Raw genomic sequence first — 16,513 nt, forward strand, 5'->3', positions numbered from 1 at the left:
AGCTTCAGACATTTTGTGAGAGCCATTAATCTTTCTCGAACAGACATTCATCATTTGGGGCCCTATTTGGAGTCATTACATTGTTATGTCTGCATTAGTGGTTAATGGATAACCTCAATGGAACCTTGTGATTCTAGCTGACCCTATATTTCACGCCTTGGCTTCAGTAAGAATCCCTTCAAACTAGAATTACTGTTCTTGAAAATGGAATCTATGTACTGTAGCACTTCAAATAAATCACGTCTATTGCTTCTTAGTCTATGTAGTCATGGTAATAGGCCGAGTATTGAAAATCTATATTGAAATTGGACTTGGCTCTACATTTATGTGCTAGCAATCATGAGTTCACTGCTACACTATAATGTTGACCTGGGATACATCATTTTTCCTCTGGCCATTGCTCGACCACTTTCACAGTATAAAAGGCATAAACTGTAGCCAATAAAGTTAGTCCTGCTTTGTCTTTTCATCTTTCAGTCTGTGCATAAGGGCTGCAGGCTGCACATCCAGAAGACCAGAACCCTAACCCAAATTCATCAATACCTTATCTTATCCAAAAACCACAAAGGCCTTTTATTCAGCTCATTTGGCCTTTAGGGCCAATGCTCTTTGTACTGGGTATGGATTGGAGAGATACCACAGTGCTGTTGTCCTCTGGGACAAAGCCTGGCATTGATTCCCTCTCCTGTAAATTCCCTCTCCAGATGATCCCTGTGTCCCCATACAAAAGACGTTCCATTCTCAAAGACATAAGGCCCTAAATCTGATATTGATTTGACAAGTTCATCCCACCAGGGATTCAATGTATGAGCGTGACATTCAGCCAGGTCACGCTAACAATAAACATTATTGTCTGTCAGGTGAGAGTGCTGAGGCACAGGTTGTGCATTGCCCTGTGTTAGAGTCTTTGAGACTACCTTTATGCCAAGGGCTGGTCTCCCTTCACATCTAGAATGGATCAAGCCATCTGCACTCTTCGAAAAAAGGGTTCCAAAAGGGTTCTTTGGCTGTCCCCGCAGGAGAACGCTTTTTGGTTCCAGGTAGAACTCTTTTGGGTTCCATGTAGAACCCTCTGTGTAAAGGGTTCTACATGGAACTCAAAAGGGTTCTACCTGGAACCATATCGGGTTCTTCAAAGGGTTGTCCTATGGGAACAGCAAGATAACCCTTTTTAGGTTCTAGATAGCACCTTTTTTTCTAAGAGGGTGTCTCTCTGTACGTCAGCACAGAGCATCTCTGTGTGCACCGCTGTCTGCCATCCCTTCTATCATGTCCCACAGATACATTTGACAAAGGCCTGTGATCAATCGGACAAGAACGCCGTCTTTGATTTGGCTTGATGTGGCAAAACAATCTCATTCAACTTGTGCTCTCTCCTTTCCTTTCATGTGAGCGTCCCAGTTCATTCATCCTCTACCGATTCTTGTCAGTCACAAGTAGGTCCACTTATAACCTGTCAACAACTTGCGGCTGCAATTTCAATCCAATTGATGAAGTGATCTGATTTGTTATTTTTATCTCCAGTCTGTGCTAAAACAGATCTAATTTTGGACAGGTTTCTGTGACTCATTGCCAGGATGTAAGTGGCCAATTCCATCGACTTTGCATCCCAAGTCACTGACACAATTAACCATTCCCAAATTGAAGCAAGGGTAGCATTTGCCTTCCAATTCACATCCGCTAACTAATTATTGTTCCTTTGTGTCCGATGGTGAATATTTTATAGATTTAGGATCTTAATTTGTGCCAGTTTGCTACAGCAGGAAAATAGTCTTGCAGCAACAGGAAATGTGAATTATTATGTGGATTATAATTAATGGACACTTTTATAAGGGTTGCTACATTTTTTTCATTAGGGTAAATCAAGTCTGAAATTTCAAAGTGGAAATTACAAACAATAGAAGCTTTTAAAACTAAAATACAATACAAGTTTGCATTTCCTGCGATGCAGGAAAATTCTCAGCAACAAAAGAGTGATCAAATTACGATCCCACATCTGTATGGTTTTGAGGAGTATCTCCCTTTGTAATGGCACAGACTCTTCCAGAGAGTGTTTACACCTTATCATCCTGCAGGGTTTCCTAGTCAACCTATTTGTTTTTCACATGCTATACAGTGAGTGTTAAGCTGAGAACATTGTCTTCAAAAGCATCTAATTTTCTTTGGCCTCAAGCCAGTACATCAAAAGATGACACCGTACAGCCCTTTCCCTTCATTTGCATTAGAGAGGGATTTGCTGAACTATTTTCAGAAGTGAAAGCCACAACAACAGCAGCAAATACCCTTTGAGCCTTGAAAATGAACCGATCGGCATCACAACTTACTGGGTACACCACGTCATTTCAACGTGGAGAATTGGGTAATATTTGGTAGATACGCTGATCAATGAGATTCCAACCAATTTTCACCCACTCAAAAAGACAGCCAAAGATTTGTTGAATCATCACTACGCTTTCAACCATCTAAAAGCATAACAACGTTCAAAAGGGAATACAACGTCAGATATTTTGTTTATCAATGCAACAACTTAATGTGTTATCACTGTGCTTCATCTTATAGCAGAACCAAATGACCTGGACTGCAGTTGAGAATATATTAAAGTTCATGGTGCAAGTCATCAATGCCGTTTGAGATCCCGTGCAGATTATTACAGCAATTGGTAAGATTTCTACAGTCCTGCAAACCTGAACATGCACGCTTTCTACGATTACATAAGAAGGCATTTATTGTTACAGTAACCTCAAAATGTGGCCATCGATGTGTTACTCGTTTTAAGGTTGAATAAATACATTACATAAATAATGTACATATTACATTACATTGTCTTACAAAAGTAATATTGAATTGTGTTTGGTTAACAACGCAAACAAATATCAAAATGTACATATCAAAATCTCTACTGCTTGGATAGTTACAGTGCCTTCAGAAAGTATTCACACCAATTGACTTATTCCACATTTTGTTGAGTTACAGCCTGAAATCTAAATGGGCAAAATAGTAGTTTTTTCTCACCCATCTACACACAATACCCCATAATGGCAAAGTAAAAACATGTTTTTAGAAATGTTTGCAAATGTATTATAAATGAAATACAGAAATATCTAAGTTGCATACTGTAAGTATTCACATCCCTGAATCAATACTTCATAGAAGCACCTTTGGCAGCGATTACAGCTGTGAGTCTTTCTGGGAAAGTCTCTAAGAGCTTTCCACACCTGGATTGTGCAATATTTGCCCATTATTATTTTAAAAATTCTCCAAGCTCTCAAATTGGTTTGCTCATTGCTAGACAACCATTTTCAGGTCTTGCCATAGATTTAAGTCAAAACTCAGGAACATGCACGGTCTTCTTGATAAGCGTCTCCAGTGTAGATTTGGCCTTGTGTTTTAGGTTATTGTCCTGCTAAAAGGTGAATTCATCTCCCAGTGTGTGGTGAAAAGAAGATTGAACTAGGTGTTCCTCTAGGATTTTTTCCTGTGATTAGCTCTATTCCATTTATTTTTTATCCTGAAAAAACTCCCCAGTCCTTAATGAATATAAGCATACCCATAACATGATGCAGCCACCACTATGCTTGAAAATATGAAGTGGTACTCAGTAATGTGTCATATTGGATTTTCCCAAAATATAACACTTTGTATTCAGGACAAGAAGTTAATTGCAGTATTACTTTAGTGCCTTGTTGCAAACAGGATGCATGTTTTGGAATATTTGTATTCTGTACAGGCTTCATTCTTTTCACTCTGTCAATTAGGTCAGTATTGTGGAGTAACTACAATGTTGTTGATCCATCCTCAGTTTTCTCCTATCACAGCCATTAACTGTTATAAAGTCACCATTGACCTCATATTGAAATCCATGAGCGGTTTCCTTCCTCTCCGGTAACTGAGTTAGGAAGGACACCTGTATCTTTGCAGTGACCAATAGCTAAACTTCTTTGCAAGGCATTGGAAAACCTCCTTGGTCTCTGTGTTTGAAATTCACTGCTCGACCGAGGGACCTTACTGATAATTCTATGTGTAAGGTACAGAGATGAGGTAGTCATTCATGTTTAACACTATTATTGCACACAGAGTGAGTCCATGCAACTTATTATGACTTGTTAAGCACATTTTTACTCCTGAACTTATTTAGGCGTGCCATAACAAATGGGTTGAATACTTATTGACTCAAGACATTTTAGGTTTTAATTTTCAATTAATTTGTAAAAATATCTAAAAATATAATTCCACTTTGACATTATGGGGTATTCTGTGTAGGCCACTGATACAAAAACTACATTTAATCAATTTTACATTGAGGCTGTAGCACAACAAAATATGAAAGAAGTCAAGGGGTGTGAATACTAGATATGTGCCACTGGCTTAATCCTATTCTTTTATTTCATTAACTTGTATTTTTGGTTGAGATGGAGATGTGAATCCAACATATCAATGCCCTGCAATGCTTTCAGCCAGAGAGCTTTAGAGAATCCATCAAGCTTCAGCAGGTCAGCAGAGGTCCCTACACTCGCCCACGGCAAGTCTTTTCTTACTCGGCCACATTTCTGGAGAGTACACCGTAATAAAGGTACTTGTTAAAAGCCACAAATGCAGCTGGAAGACATTCAACTCAAAGATGTAGCACCGCTATTAATCTCGGAATACTGGTGGACAGATAGTAGTGATGGCCAAATAGTAGTAAGCTGTACACAACAATAAAGAAGTCTATTTCTAAATTGGACGCCTAGGATAAACATGCTTTGTGCTATCGCACAATTCAGGCCACACAACAACAGCCACATCCATCCCTGGAAAAAAAAACATTAGAATGCAGTCTATAGAAAGACGGCCACCTCCATCCTTGGAGCGTAGCAATTCCACTCTCTTGGAATGCTATCATCAACGTTGCCACAAGCAATTTCTTATCCTATCCAACTAATAGCTCCAGCTCTGAAATGCTATAAAAACACAGTCTCAATATTCAAAAGGTAATCCCTTTCGAATTTGAGCTCAACTTCAAACAAACGCCTGTGAATGAATCTGTCGTTCACACACACACGGTCGATGGTGATCATAGGTGGACTGGCATTTTGATAAATACCACCAAGAGTAAGTAATGGGCTCTCTCCCCCTCTTTGAGAGCATATGATTCTCAGAGAGCAGATTCGTTGAAGGGCATATTTGATCAAGTGAGTCTGAGGCGTGGAAGGCAGAAGGGCTCATTTTCATATTTTCATCACATTCCGTTAAAGAAACACAGTAGGGCCTCCAAATTGTTTACCATGCATGATAGGAACTGGCTGGCACATAAACAGGTTGCGGGATGCATCCATCACGCCCAATCCAACAGCACGTCTCTCAAGCGACGGGGAGGAGCTGGTTATGAAAACGGGCGAGTTTTGACTCGAGAGACAGCACCTAATCTGCTCAGATTTCTACAACGAGACGGATGAATCATACCTGTGACTGAGCCCTGGAGGGATGAATGCTAAAGTCAGCATATCCCCCAAAACAAAATCCAATTTCCTCAATGATCCCCACTCCCTATACAACTAACTCCTAGGTCATTCGAAACAGACCCTCCCATTCACTACAGTTGATGGCCAACTGAGCCATCCACAATGAAAATGCTATCCGGTCATTTTCCCTCTGCTTTTTCAGGAGCAAGGAAGGAGAGGAATCTCCCTTGGACAGATGGCGCGTGACGCAGCCTCCGACATTATCAGCAGAGACCAGGGCATTGCTATGGCCACTCTGGCCTCCACCGGCGGAACCGAGCCCAGTCCACATGTCCCTCTCCCCAAGCCTTCAATGCTATGGGGCCAAAGAGCTGCTCAGCACACAAATGACCAGCCAGGCACATTGCTGGAAGTAGAACGCCCACAGGGCACCATATGGAGATACATGTAGAATGCACTGTATAAAGACTCCTGAGCAGAGCAATTGGTGGATTGAATTGTACAGGCTTTGGTAATTAGTCGATTAATTGGCTAATAGACTCATTGACCTTCATCTGAACCTTGGGTTCCCCACTGAATAAATTATTTGAGGGAAATCCTGATGAAAATCGTTCCGCGAGGCCAACTCTCCATTGCAAATCTTGATTTCAGCAATTTTATTTGGTTATAGCAAACACATGCTAGACTGTAACACCACAATTGCAGTTGCCAATTTCACTTGGTCATCCATTGCAAGCTGTGGGTGGACTGTTATGACTAAGGATTCACAAAGGATTCACAAAAGCATTCTGCTTGACCTTACATCTTGCACATATTCACCCCCTAACCCACTCTCTTTTTCTGTCCCTCCTTCTCTCACTCTCTCTCATATACACGCACGCACGCACGCACACACGCACACGCACACACACACACACGGAATGGGAACCAGACACCAGAAGTGTACATAATAAATGGCCTAGCACACCAAACAGGGCCAGGCTGTTTAATAGACCTTCAAGTGAGTCTGGATTGACATAACTGATTAGCCTATATGTTTGAGTTAAGTACAGGAAAGGAGCAGGGAGGAAGGTAAGGGGAAAGTGAATGCATGGAGAGACCTGAATGTCCTATAACCTTAAGGGAACCACGTCTCACATTTTCAATTTCGAAGGCTTAAGCCTGCTATGGGGAGATAGGGATTTCTGCCAAGATGACATACGAAAGAGGTGGCCATTTTGGAAGCTGGTCAAGGAGACACAGCAAGGATAATCGATGCTCTGGCCAGAAGACCTTAGCACACTGCCTGCCAGTAACGCAATAGTCTCAATGGGTGGTGCAGGGTAGCATACTGTATGGAGACCCGAACTGAAAATGTGAGGTTATCTAACAGCCAACGTCACAGGCCTATTTTTGACGGCAGTGGTTCCTTTATATAATCATACCAGATACTAGCTTTTGAAGTCTCTTGAATGAACTTTTCACTTTTCGCTTAACTGTGAACTTTCAATATTCGGAACGGAAGCGAGGCCCAACATTGTGGGTGTCTATTTTTGTGGAAGAAATTTTGCTCAATTAGGTCAAATGATTTAAATCGCCAAGAGGATAAACAGAACTTAAATACTATGTGACCATAAAGAACATTTTTGTCAGAGATAAAATGAAGATGAATTGATTCCAATAAATAAATAATGATAAGATTAGTAACAAAAAAAAGACAGTTCTGTTATTTTCAACAATAGTGCACTGCTGTAAACCAATGGTACAATTATATTCATTCCCCTTCGTTGATTCTGAACTTTGCATTTCAAAGCAATGAAAGCATCGTCAAAATTGAATTTTTTTTACGGGCAATGTTAGGCAATTGTTGATGATGATAAAGTGAACTTAATGAAATGTCAAGCAGATTCAAATGAGACAAAAACACTATAGCTTCGAAAGAACTGGTAAACTGGTTCCCAAAACCCCAAATATGTAACTGTATGAAATCAGGACTAACAGTTGATAACAGTGAATCCATACCTAACCCTGTTGTAACTGTTGTAACTGTGTGAAAAAGGTTTGGATGTTTCTCTCACTGAAACAGATTCAAAACTGAAGTGTGAGCTTTTTGTGTTAAATTGCCGTAAACGCAAAAAGATGGTAGACAAAGCGCTACTGTGTAATATAGGTGCAAACATCCAGGCCAAACAAATGAGTCACTCCCTCGCGGCACACTCAGACACACCAGAGGAGAGTAAGCCCATCTGTGACGTGCATATGAACCAGAGTAATGTGTGTATGTGTGTCTGGTATTGGTTTGTGTATGTTTAACTTTTTCTGTGCATGTGAAAAATGGCATTGTTATAGTGCCTCTCTTGGTTTGTTGTGTGTGTGCGCGCGTGTGGGTGTGTGTGTTTCTCTGTGTCTCTGTCTCTACACTCTGCTATCTAGAACCTAAAAGGATTCTTCCGCTGTCCCCGTAGGAGAACCCTTAGAAGAACGCTTTTGGGTTCCAGGTAGAACCCTTCCCACAGAGGGTTCTCCATGGAACCCACAAGGGTTCTACCTGGAACCCAAAATAGTTTTCCTATGGGGACAACTGAAAAACCATTTTGCAACCCTTTTTTCTAAGTGTGTGTGTGTGTGTGTGTGTGTGTGTGTGTGTGTGTGTGTGTGTGTGTGTGTGTGTGTGTGTGTGTGTGTGTGTGTGTGTGTGTGTGTGTGTGTGCGTGCACCCATACGGGTCTGCTGTGGCAGTTGTTTTCTCTCTGCACCAGGGCCCCAGGATGGAACGAGGGGACCACAGCACAATCCCAATCGTAATTGCTACTATTAGGAGCCAAGAGCCAAAAAGGGCCGGCACTGCCAAGTGGGCTGTCCAGGAGGAGAATGTACAGCTGCTGACCCCTAAAGAACCCAACACATCTGCCTCAGCCTGTTGTGTACATGGTGTGAGTGAGTGAGTGAGTGAGTGAGTGAGTGAGTGAGTGAGTGAGTGAGTGAGTGAGTGAGAGGAGGTAAAACTCTGTGAGCCATAAAGAAATTAAATTCAGAGCAAATTAAACCATTTATCCATTTCCTTTTCACACAGTATCTCTCTTTCATTTCCGCAGCTATTTCTTCCTGATTCTGCTGCCACAGGAGGTTAGTGGCACCTTAATTGGGGAGAACGGGCTCGTGGTAATGGCTGGAGCGGAATCGGTGAAATGGTATCAAATACTTCAAATGCGTGGTTTCCATGTGTTTGATGCCATTCCATTCACTCCGTTCCAGCCATTATTATGAGCCGTCGTTCCCTCAGCAGCCTCCACTGTATCACTCCTCATAGAGAGCAGACGCGCTACATCAGAAAGCCTCCTGTTGACAGAAGCGGATGCACATTAAAAAGGGACACATTCACTATTAAAGGATGATGTCACCATTTGCTGAGGCACCTGCTTGTTAGTGCCCAATAAAAGCGTTACCTAAGTCCATTATCTCCCAGTAACCCAACCTCTCCATCTTATCTCTCCATTGAACCCACAGCAGGCGGATCCACTCCTTGCTAGCTCGTCATGGATGCTGTATTGATTCTGCCACCCCCCCTGTGATACTGTTGCTCACCTCCCGGTTACAGACAAACAGTCTCATTAAATAGTAAAAAATTGCGCCGGCTAAGCACACACTATTAGCCGTTTCTAGGTCAGCACATAAATCAATAAGCGGCAGCGCTTATGCAGCACACACACACAATCGACTCCCCGGAGTCGCAGGTAGACTGTTTTGATTCCCACTCCCTGATAAAAGAAAAATAACCCATTTGGGAAAGATAATTAGCCGCGCGGAAGCTAAGGAAGCAGTTTTGCTATTGTACTGTCGTTATGGTAAGAAACCCTTATTTGACTTCATGGTCGGCTGAGCGTGGGTTGGGATTATTGTAATAATGATAATGGTGGTGATGATTGTACTGACTGCAATTATAATAATGCCACAGCTATTGTGTTTCTCCATTATCTAATTAATGCATGACTTCCTCATTTTATTTACTTAGATGTATAATTCAAGGTTCATTCACTAACTAATCCAAACAACCAGTTTTTCACACCAGGAATCCAGATTAGGAGCTTTGATTGACAGCAGTCCGCAGTGCACCCCTCTTGGGGATTTACCTCCAGCGGTCATTGGTCAATCTCCCACTCTCCCACTACAGCTGAGAAAAGCCCTCAGGTGGAAGGAATCTGTCATTATTATTTCATGAGCAAAGGACACACACAGTGAGCTTAACGGAACATGCCAAGGACAGGCCTCACAGGATTGATGAGGGCAGATGCCAATGCATCAATCATTTAGAGATTGCTGTGTTTTTCTTCCACCCAGTACATTCTATACTACACTATTGTAGCTATAGATTTATAGGGACTATGTCTCGCTCTATCCCTTAGACTGAGCCTAGATAGCAGTGGATCCCAAAAGGGCAGATGCCTATACAATAAGTAATTTGCGTTTAGATCGCCTTCCTGCTTTTCTAGCCAGACAATACTATGGGTGCTAGGCTACCATAGCTGCCTTGCGCTGTGTCCCTTAGCCTTCTAGTGAAGGATGGCAGTCAGTGGAGCCCATGCGTGGCGCTCACAAGGACATGCCACATGTCAGCCTCATTAGAAGAGAGGGACAGGACTGGGCTATTTCCACGTGGCTGCACCCAGAGACCCAGAGACGGAAGGGAGGAGAGGGAGAAGGTGGGTAAGGGTAGGGGGAAAGGGGCTGCTTGGGGTGTGGTTGATGTTGTGGTTGATGTTGGAGAGGAAGAGGTTTACCGCATGTGGGTCCACATATATATTTTGGGTGGGGTGTGTGTGTGTGTGTGTGTGTGTGTGTGTGTGTGTGTGTGTGTGTGTGTGTGTGTGTGTGTGTGTGTGTGTGTGTGTGTGTGTGTGTGTGTGTGTGTGTGTGTGTGTGTGTGTGTGTGTGTGTGTGTGTGTGTGTGTGTGTGCGTGTGTGTGTGTGTGTGTGGTTGAGTTTCTAAGAGCGTACAAATGGCATGCGTGTGGAAATCTAGCTCTGTGTGTGTTTAATACATTTAGCATATTTTCAAGTGTCCCTGTTGTGTGAGTACACTCCACACTCCCTAGTGGATTCCAGCTGACACTACAGACAGTGAAGGGCAGGAGGTCGCTCTCACGTCCCACTGACTACTCCAGGATTGGGGCCCTTTGCGTCCTCCCTCCCCTTCTAGGTGACCTTGTGCCACTAAATATTTTGCCCACCCCAGGGCTCACCTCGCCATCATATCAGCTCAGTCCCAGCTGTATTATCTACAGTAATACTGATCAATGTCTACTTGGGAGGCCTGATGATGTAAACGCCTGTATTTTGAACAAAGGCTGAAAATCTCATCACTATTTATTTGATTTATTTTTTATTTGATTTATTAGGTTCCCCATGGCGACAGATAGTCTTACTGGGGTCCGACAAATAATAAAAAAGACATTGAAGACAAAATATTTTACTATTTACATACATTTAAAAACATGAACATGTGTCTTCAGAATAATCAGGTAGACACAATACAAGGCTATTATGAGGGGGAAACAAGACTAACTTCATCAACCAAAGGGCACCACTGCTCAATTTCCTCAAGTGTGAAATCCCTTTGCATACAGTGGATTCTACTTTACTTTATGGATGTAGCTGTGTACCGGACCAGGGGCCCCAACAAGGCTTCTTTGGGAAGGGTGATGGTTCTATGTGGAACCATAATGACTCAAAGAACCCTTTCAGCTCTTCAATGGTTCTTTGCAGTTCACAAAAGGGTTCATTGCTCTTTTAGCAGCTTCTCATTCAAATATTTTGTGGTGTGGTTTGCTCACATCTTTTCGTGCAACCGTGAGTGAGAGTGTCCTTCCAGTTTATCTAATCTGTTGTGATATGCCATTACATGTTATATATGACTATGTTCAGTGACTGTGTTTTGTGAAAGAATGGTTGACTAAATCGGTGGTTCTCAATTCTCTCCTCAGGGACCCCCAGCTATTCCAGAGGTAGCTCACTTGATTCAACTTGTCAATTAGCACAATGATAACGCTTAAGGAAATTTAACAATATAATATGGCTTACAGAATAAAACAAACCTGTATGGTTCTTCAAAAGAATCTATAAAGATCAAATCAAATGTTATTTGTCACATTCTTCGTAGAAAACAGGTGTAGACTAACAATGAAATGCTTACTTATGGGTCGTTTTATATACACAACATTTACATTTTGGCACAGGGAATAACAAATAAAAAGAATGATTAAAAATAACATGGCTTTATGTATACACAATCCATATCTCAATTGTCACTAAAAATATATATGTTTTAACCTGTCTCCTCCCCTTCATCTACACTGATTGATGTGGTGACATCAATTGAGGTGACATCAATAAGGGATTATAGCTTTGACCTGGATTCTCCTGGTCAGTCTATGTCGTGGAAAGAGCAGGTGTTCCTAATGTTTTGTACACTCAGTATATAGGGAGTAGAACCTTTGAGATTGAGAAAGGCTCTTTATAGAACTATTCTCCATAAAGGTTCTAAAAGAACCATAAAAAGGGTTCTATATAGCCCCAAAAAGGGTTGGAACCATAGCGGAAGCCCCCATGCAGTATTTTTATTTTTAAATCATCACTGAGTGTGTTTATTTCATAAAAATATATTTTTCATCATTTTAATAATTTATTTCCCTGAGCCTCTTTTTGCCATTGAAATGCTCAGTCTGATCATTTGGGTGTGTTGATACAAATGTAAATATATTTAGCCTTTATTGGCTAGGATCATCTAGAATCTAGAGCCTACCCCACTTACCCCTTCAAAGTAAGAGGAAACGTATACAAATAAAAGATGACTGGTCATTGGTCAGGAAAAATCCGATTGTGATGTCATGCTGTGGGCCAAAAACTCCATTCCACCTGAACAGGCTGAAATTCCAGGCGTTTTTTTTTTTCTTCAAAAAGCTCTTAAACTAAAAGGGCATTATCATCATTTTAGCAATTTCGGTGTTATTTCGACCTCATAGTATGGAAATATCTTCTTTTTTTTTTAAACAGGAAAATTACGGTTTTGACTGCACTGCCCCTTTAATGGTTGTTTATAGAACCTTAGAAAATGGTTCTTTATAGCACCACACAGTTTCCATTTAGAATCTTGTGAGCACCAAAAAGGGACCCGCTATGGTTACAAGCCAAATAACCCTTATTTGGGCCTATAAAGAACCATTTGTTTTTAGTGTTATCTGTTAAATGAAACGAATCCCATCCTTCCTTTGAGCCCCCTGCTGTCCCGACTCAGCCAGGGTTGGTTCTCCCGCATATCTATCATCGTGACTCAGAACACACGGCTGTAAAAAGCCACTGATGACACGAGTAATGGGGATGCAAATGGTAAGTCACGTTTTTGGGGGCGGCAAGTGACAAGGGTGTGTGTGTGTGAGGGGATTACTCTATTACAGTCTATCTCTAGGTTTAGCACCTCTCCGTACAAGACACTTACTTCACCATCCACTAGATTGATTAGCATATTGATGATACAGTGGGATCAATTTGTTACATTCATGGAAAAATGCATTACTCTATATGTTAATCAAACAATTATCAAAAGAAAATCATGCATATTTAATGTGCACTAATGAAATTGTTGAAGATTGAATTTGCGTTGGTTAGGCTTTTGCAGCTGGAAAATGTGTAGTCAGCGTGTCAAGATGAGGAGCAGTGGAGCAAAAAGTCAAGATGTACTGTACTGCACATTAATTATGATCGGCAACAATCAGTTACACCGCCAAACTGGTGTTTTGTTATGGTGCTCACTGGAAGGCTACAGGTAGGACACCACTGTATTCGTTTATAGGAAAGACAACTTGTTCTACCATTATGCTCCAGCTCACCTTCGTGGTAGAGTAAATAGCTCTTTAAGGTTTCGGGCTTTATAACATGTGCAATGCGTCGTCTTCAGATACTGAAATGCAAGAGCGCGCAAAAAATGGACTAACTGTTGGAGTGGCAGTGCGCAATTGCGCATAACCAAAACAGTGTTTATTCAAAATGTTGTGATCCATTTTACATAATCTATCAATAAAACATCCAAATATTCTAAATATATAAATTACCATGCTCAAATTTCACCAAAAACATATCTCGCCTTCAATTATCAACTGGCATAGCTATTATTCCAAGTGCACATTGCCAGATTATACAGGTGATAAAGGTAACAGTATAGCGTGCTAGCTGTTTATCCCCAAAATTCCATTAACCAATATCAACAAAGTTGTTTCAGTCGTTTTAACGGACCCCATAGTAGCGTAAGGTACACTTACCTCCCAAAGCTTGCTTCATAACAAAATCCATGATAATGGCTTTAAATTCCTGCCTTCTTTATCCTCGCGATCTCCAGCAGGATAAATAGTCCTTTGTTGCCAGATCTAAAGTAAAAAAGAAAAGCGGTCAGTGTTAAGTTTCCCACTGAAACTTGTAACTTGTCTTGACCGAAACACGTTAAACTGAGGAAACTGTTAAAAACAAGATTCAGCAATATTTCCATAAGAATCCATTGATATCAGTAATTGAATATGAAGGACACCAAGGACCAGTAAAATATAGGCTACCAGACCTCGAACATAAATACAGAGGCACGCACAATCATGCATGTACCGTTTGTCACGAGCACAAATGACAATATGGTCACACTTGTCCTGTACACAATTAGTATGTATCTTTTTTGCCTAAAACATAAAATGTGATCATTTCTGTTTAGGGATAATGCAAATTATGAAGCAACGTGTGTTCTTATTGGTAGGCTACTCAAAGTAAAAAATGTTTCACCGACACTTAAAACCAAAACTATTTTTTTGAGGTCTCCAAATGTCTCTGGAGTAGCACAGAGGTGAAGGATGATGACCAAAATACACAATAATCCTCCTCATAATTCTTCGGTTATGAAACTATATACCTGCCACTGGTACTATATATGAAAACTTCCATCTTCCAATAGCCGACAGAATGTATCTTTTTACGATTCCAAATGTTTTGTCAACCAACCATCAATGTTCGTACGGTTCCTGTAACCTACGGTGTTCTTTCATGCACAATAACCATGCCTTTTTATTGTATGTAGCCTATTGCAAGAATAGCATATGCATTTAGATTATCCATGAATTTCAACATATAACCGATTAATAAAGGCGTTGCATTTGTGAACGCACCATGGAAATGATCGCGGTGATACAGAACCACTTCCCTGTTCATCAAAGGCAGGTTTCAGCACCATTTCTAGTGGAGAGCCCCGTTATCGTCCTACAACATAGTAAACCCGGCAGCAGGGTTTTCGTCTGTGCTCATAATTACCTGTCCGGCGATTGGAATCTTTCAAAAACGACAATAAGACTCAAGGAAATGAAGTTATCTTGCAATGGCAGACTATTATATTAAGTGCACACGCTTGGCATCTCCGGTTTGCTTGCGAAAAGGGACGTCCTTGCTCCTTCTTGCACACTAGCTATATGAGTGTGTTTATGAGGGGAACTGCAGCTGCCTTGCCTGCCGCTGATGAAGAAACTCACTGAATCAATCACACGGAGAGCTCCCTTCTGAAACGTCCCACGTTCTGACCGAAAGAGAGCGATTATTATTGACGCGGTCCAGTGAGTCTTTGTGCACCCTTCCCCTTTCGGTCTAATAGTGTCTTCTTGAGTAGTTTACCGGAATATAGCCGACAACCCAGCCTCAGCCCACGACCATGAAAAGGCTACCAAGTTTAAGCTTTTATGACCACCTATATACCTGCCTTGCTGCCTTTATACCATTTCTGACCTAAATTCTATTTCGCCATGCATATGTTTTTCTGTACTTGTGTGGTTGAATGAATCGTTTTGAAGGTGACATCCATAGATGTTTTTTTTTATCTACGGTGACATCCATCTAGGGTAGCCTTGCGTTAGGCTACACATAGACATAGCATTTTTCTTCAGTGCTGTTTGTGAAGCAAAGAATAACGTGTAGACCTACTTATCCATTGTCAGGTATTTCTTGAGTACATCTGTTATCACCTCATTGACACATTAGACTTAACCAGATTGCACCGGTTTCAGATTACATTAACCCATCACTGGCAACCAGTTGGTCTAGTTCAAACCTTAGAAAGGCTTTCCTCCAACATTGTATTGGCCATGTACAGTATTAATACTGTAGCAACATCCTGTATGGGTTTGTGTCGATATTTTCAACATGACAGTGATGTACTTTACTGCAATTGAAAATGAAAAGCAGAATATTGGCCACCATTAGCAGATAAAATGGTGGAATTAATAGTTAATTCAGCTGATCCTCGACGCCTGTTAAACTTTGACTGACAGATTAGAGAATGGAATTCTATGTGCGCTCATCTGGAGTCTTGCAATATTTTCTTGGTCTTGTTAGATTTACATTGACATAACCTTTCTTCCATTTAGATTAGAGATTGGTAGGGTTGAGTCATCCCCCATTGAAAGTAAACCTTTCCCAGTTTAAAAGTTTAATTAGCAAAAGGCATAGGTACAGGTCTTGAGTTGCGGCTATGCAGACACATACAGTACCAGTCAAAAGTTTGTACACACCTACTCATTCAAGGGTTTTTCTTTATTTTTACTATTTTCTACATTGTAGAATAATAGTGAAGACATCAAACTATGAACTAACACATATGGAATCATGTTGTAACCAAAAAAGTGTTCAACAAATGAAAATATATTTTAGATTTTCGATTCTTCGAAGAAGTCACCCTTTGCCTTAATGACAGCTTGGCACACTCTTGGAATTCCTTCAACCAGCTTCACCTGGAATGTTTTTCCAACAGGAGTTGGAAACTCTTGAAGGAGTTCACACGTATGCTGAGCACTTGTTGGCTGCTTTTCCTTCACTCTGCGGTCCAACTCATCCCAAACCATCTCATTTAGGTTCAAGTCAGGTGATTGTGGAGACCAGGTCATCTGATGCAGCACTCCATCACTCTCCTTATTGGTCAAATAGCCCTTACACAGTCTGGAGGTGTGTTGTTTCATTGTACTGTTGAAAAACAAATTAAGATGGGATGGCGTATCGCTGCAGAATGCTATGGTAGCCAT

The 16,513-nt window shown here is 41.1% G+C and overlaps 1 protein-coding gene across 3 annotated transcripts in view; it reads right to left on the reverse strand.

The window, feature by feature from the left end:
- LOC115205165 (complexin-1) overlaps positions 1-15,168 on the reverse strand; it is a 33,885-nt gene extending 18,717 nt beyond the window's left edge. The window contains exons 1-2 of one of the 3 annotated variants that reach the window (XM_029770868.1): positions 14,975-15,168; positions 13,733-13,837 (exon numbers count right to left, since the gene is read on the reverse strand). In XM_029770868.1, the coding sequence (XP_029626728.1) occupies positions 13,733-13,763 (31 nt within the window). In that variant the 5' untranslated portion in view covers positions 13,764-13,837; positions 14,975-15,168. The other 2 variants (XM_029770867.1, XM_029770866.1) reach the window with 2 other exon arrangements.
- Between the last annotated feature and the right edge of the window lie 1,345 nt (positions 15,169-16,513).

The sequence above is a fragment of the Salmo trutta genome, chromosome 13 (genome assembly GCF_901001165.1).
Source record: "Salmo trutta chromosome 13, fSalTru1.1, whole genome shotgun sequence".
Taxonomy (NCBI): Eukaryota; Metazoa; Chordata; class Actinopteri; order Salmoniformes; family Salmonidae; genus Salmo; species Salmo trutta.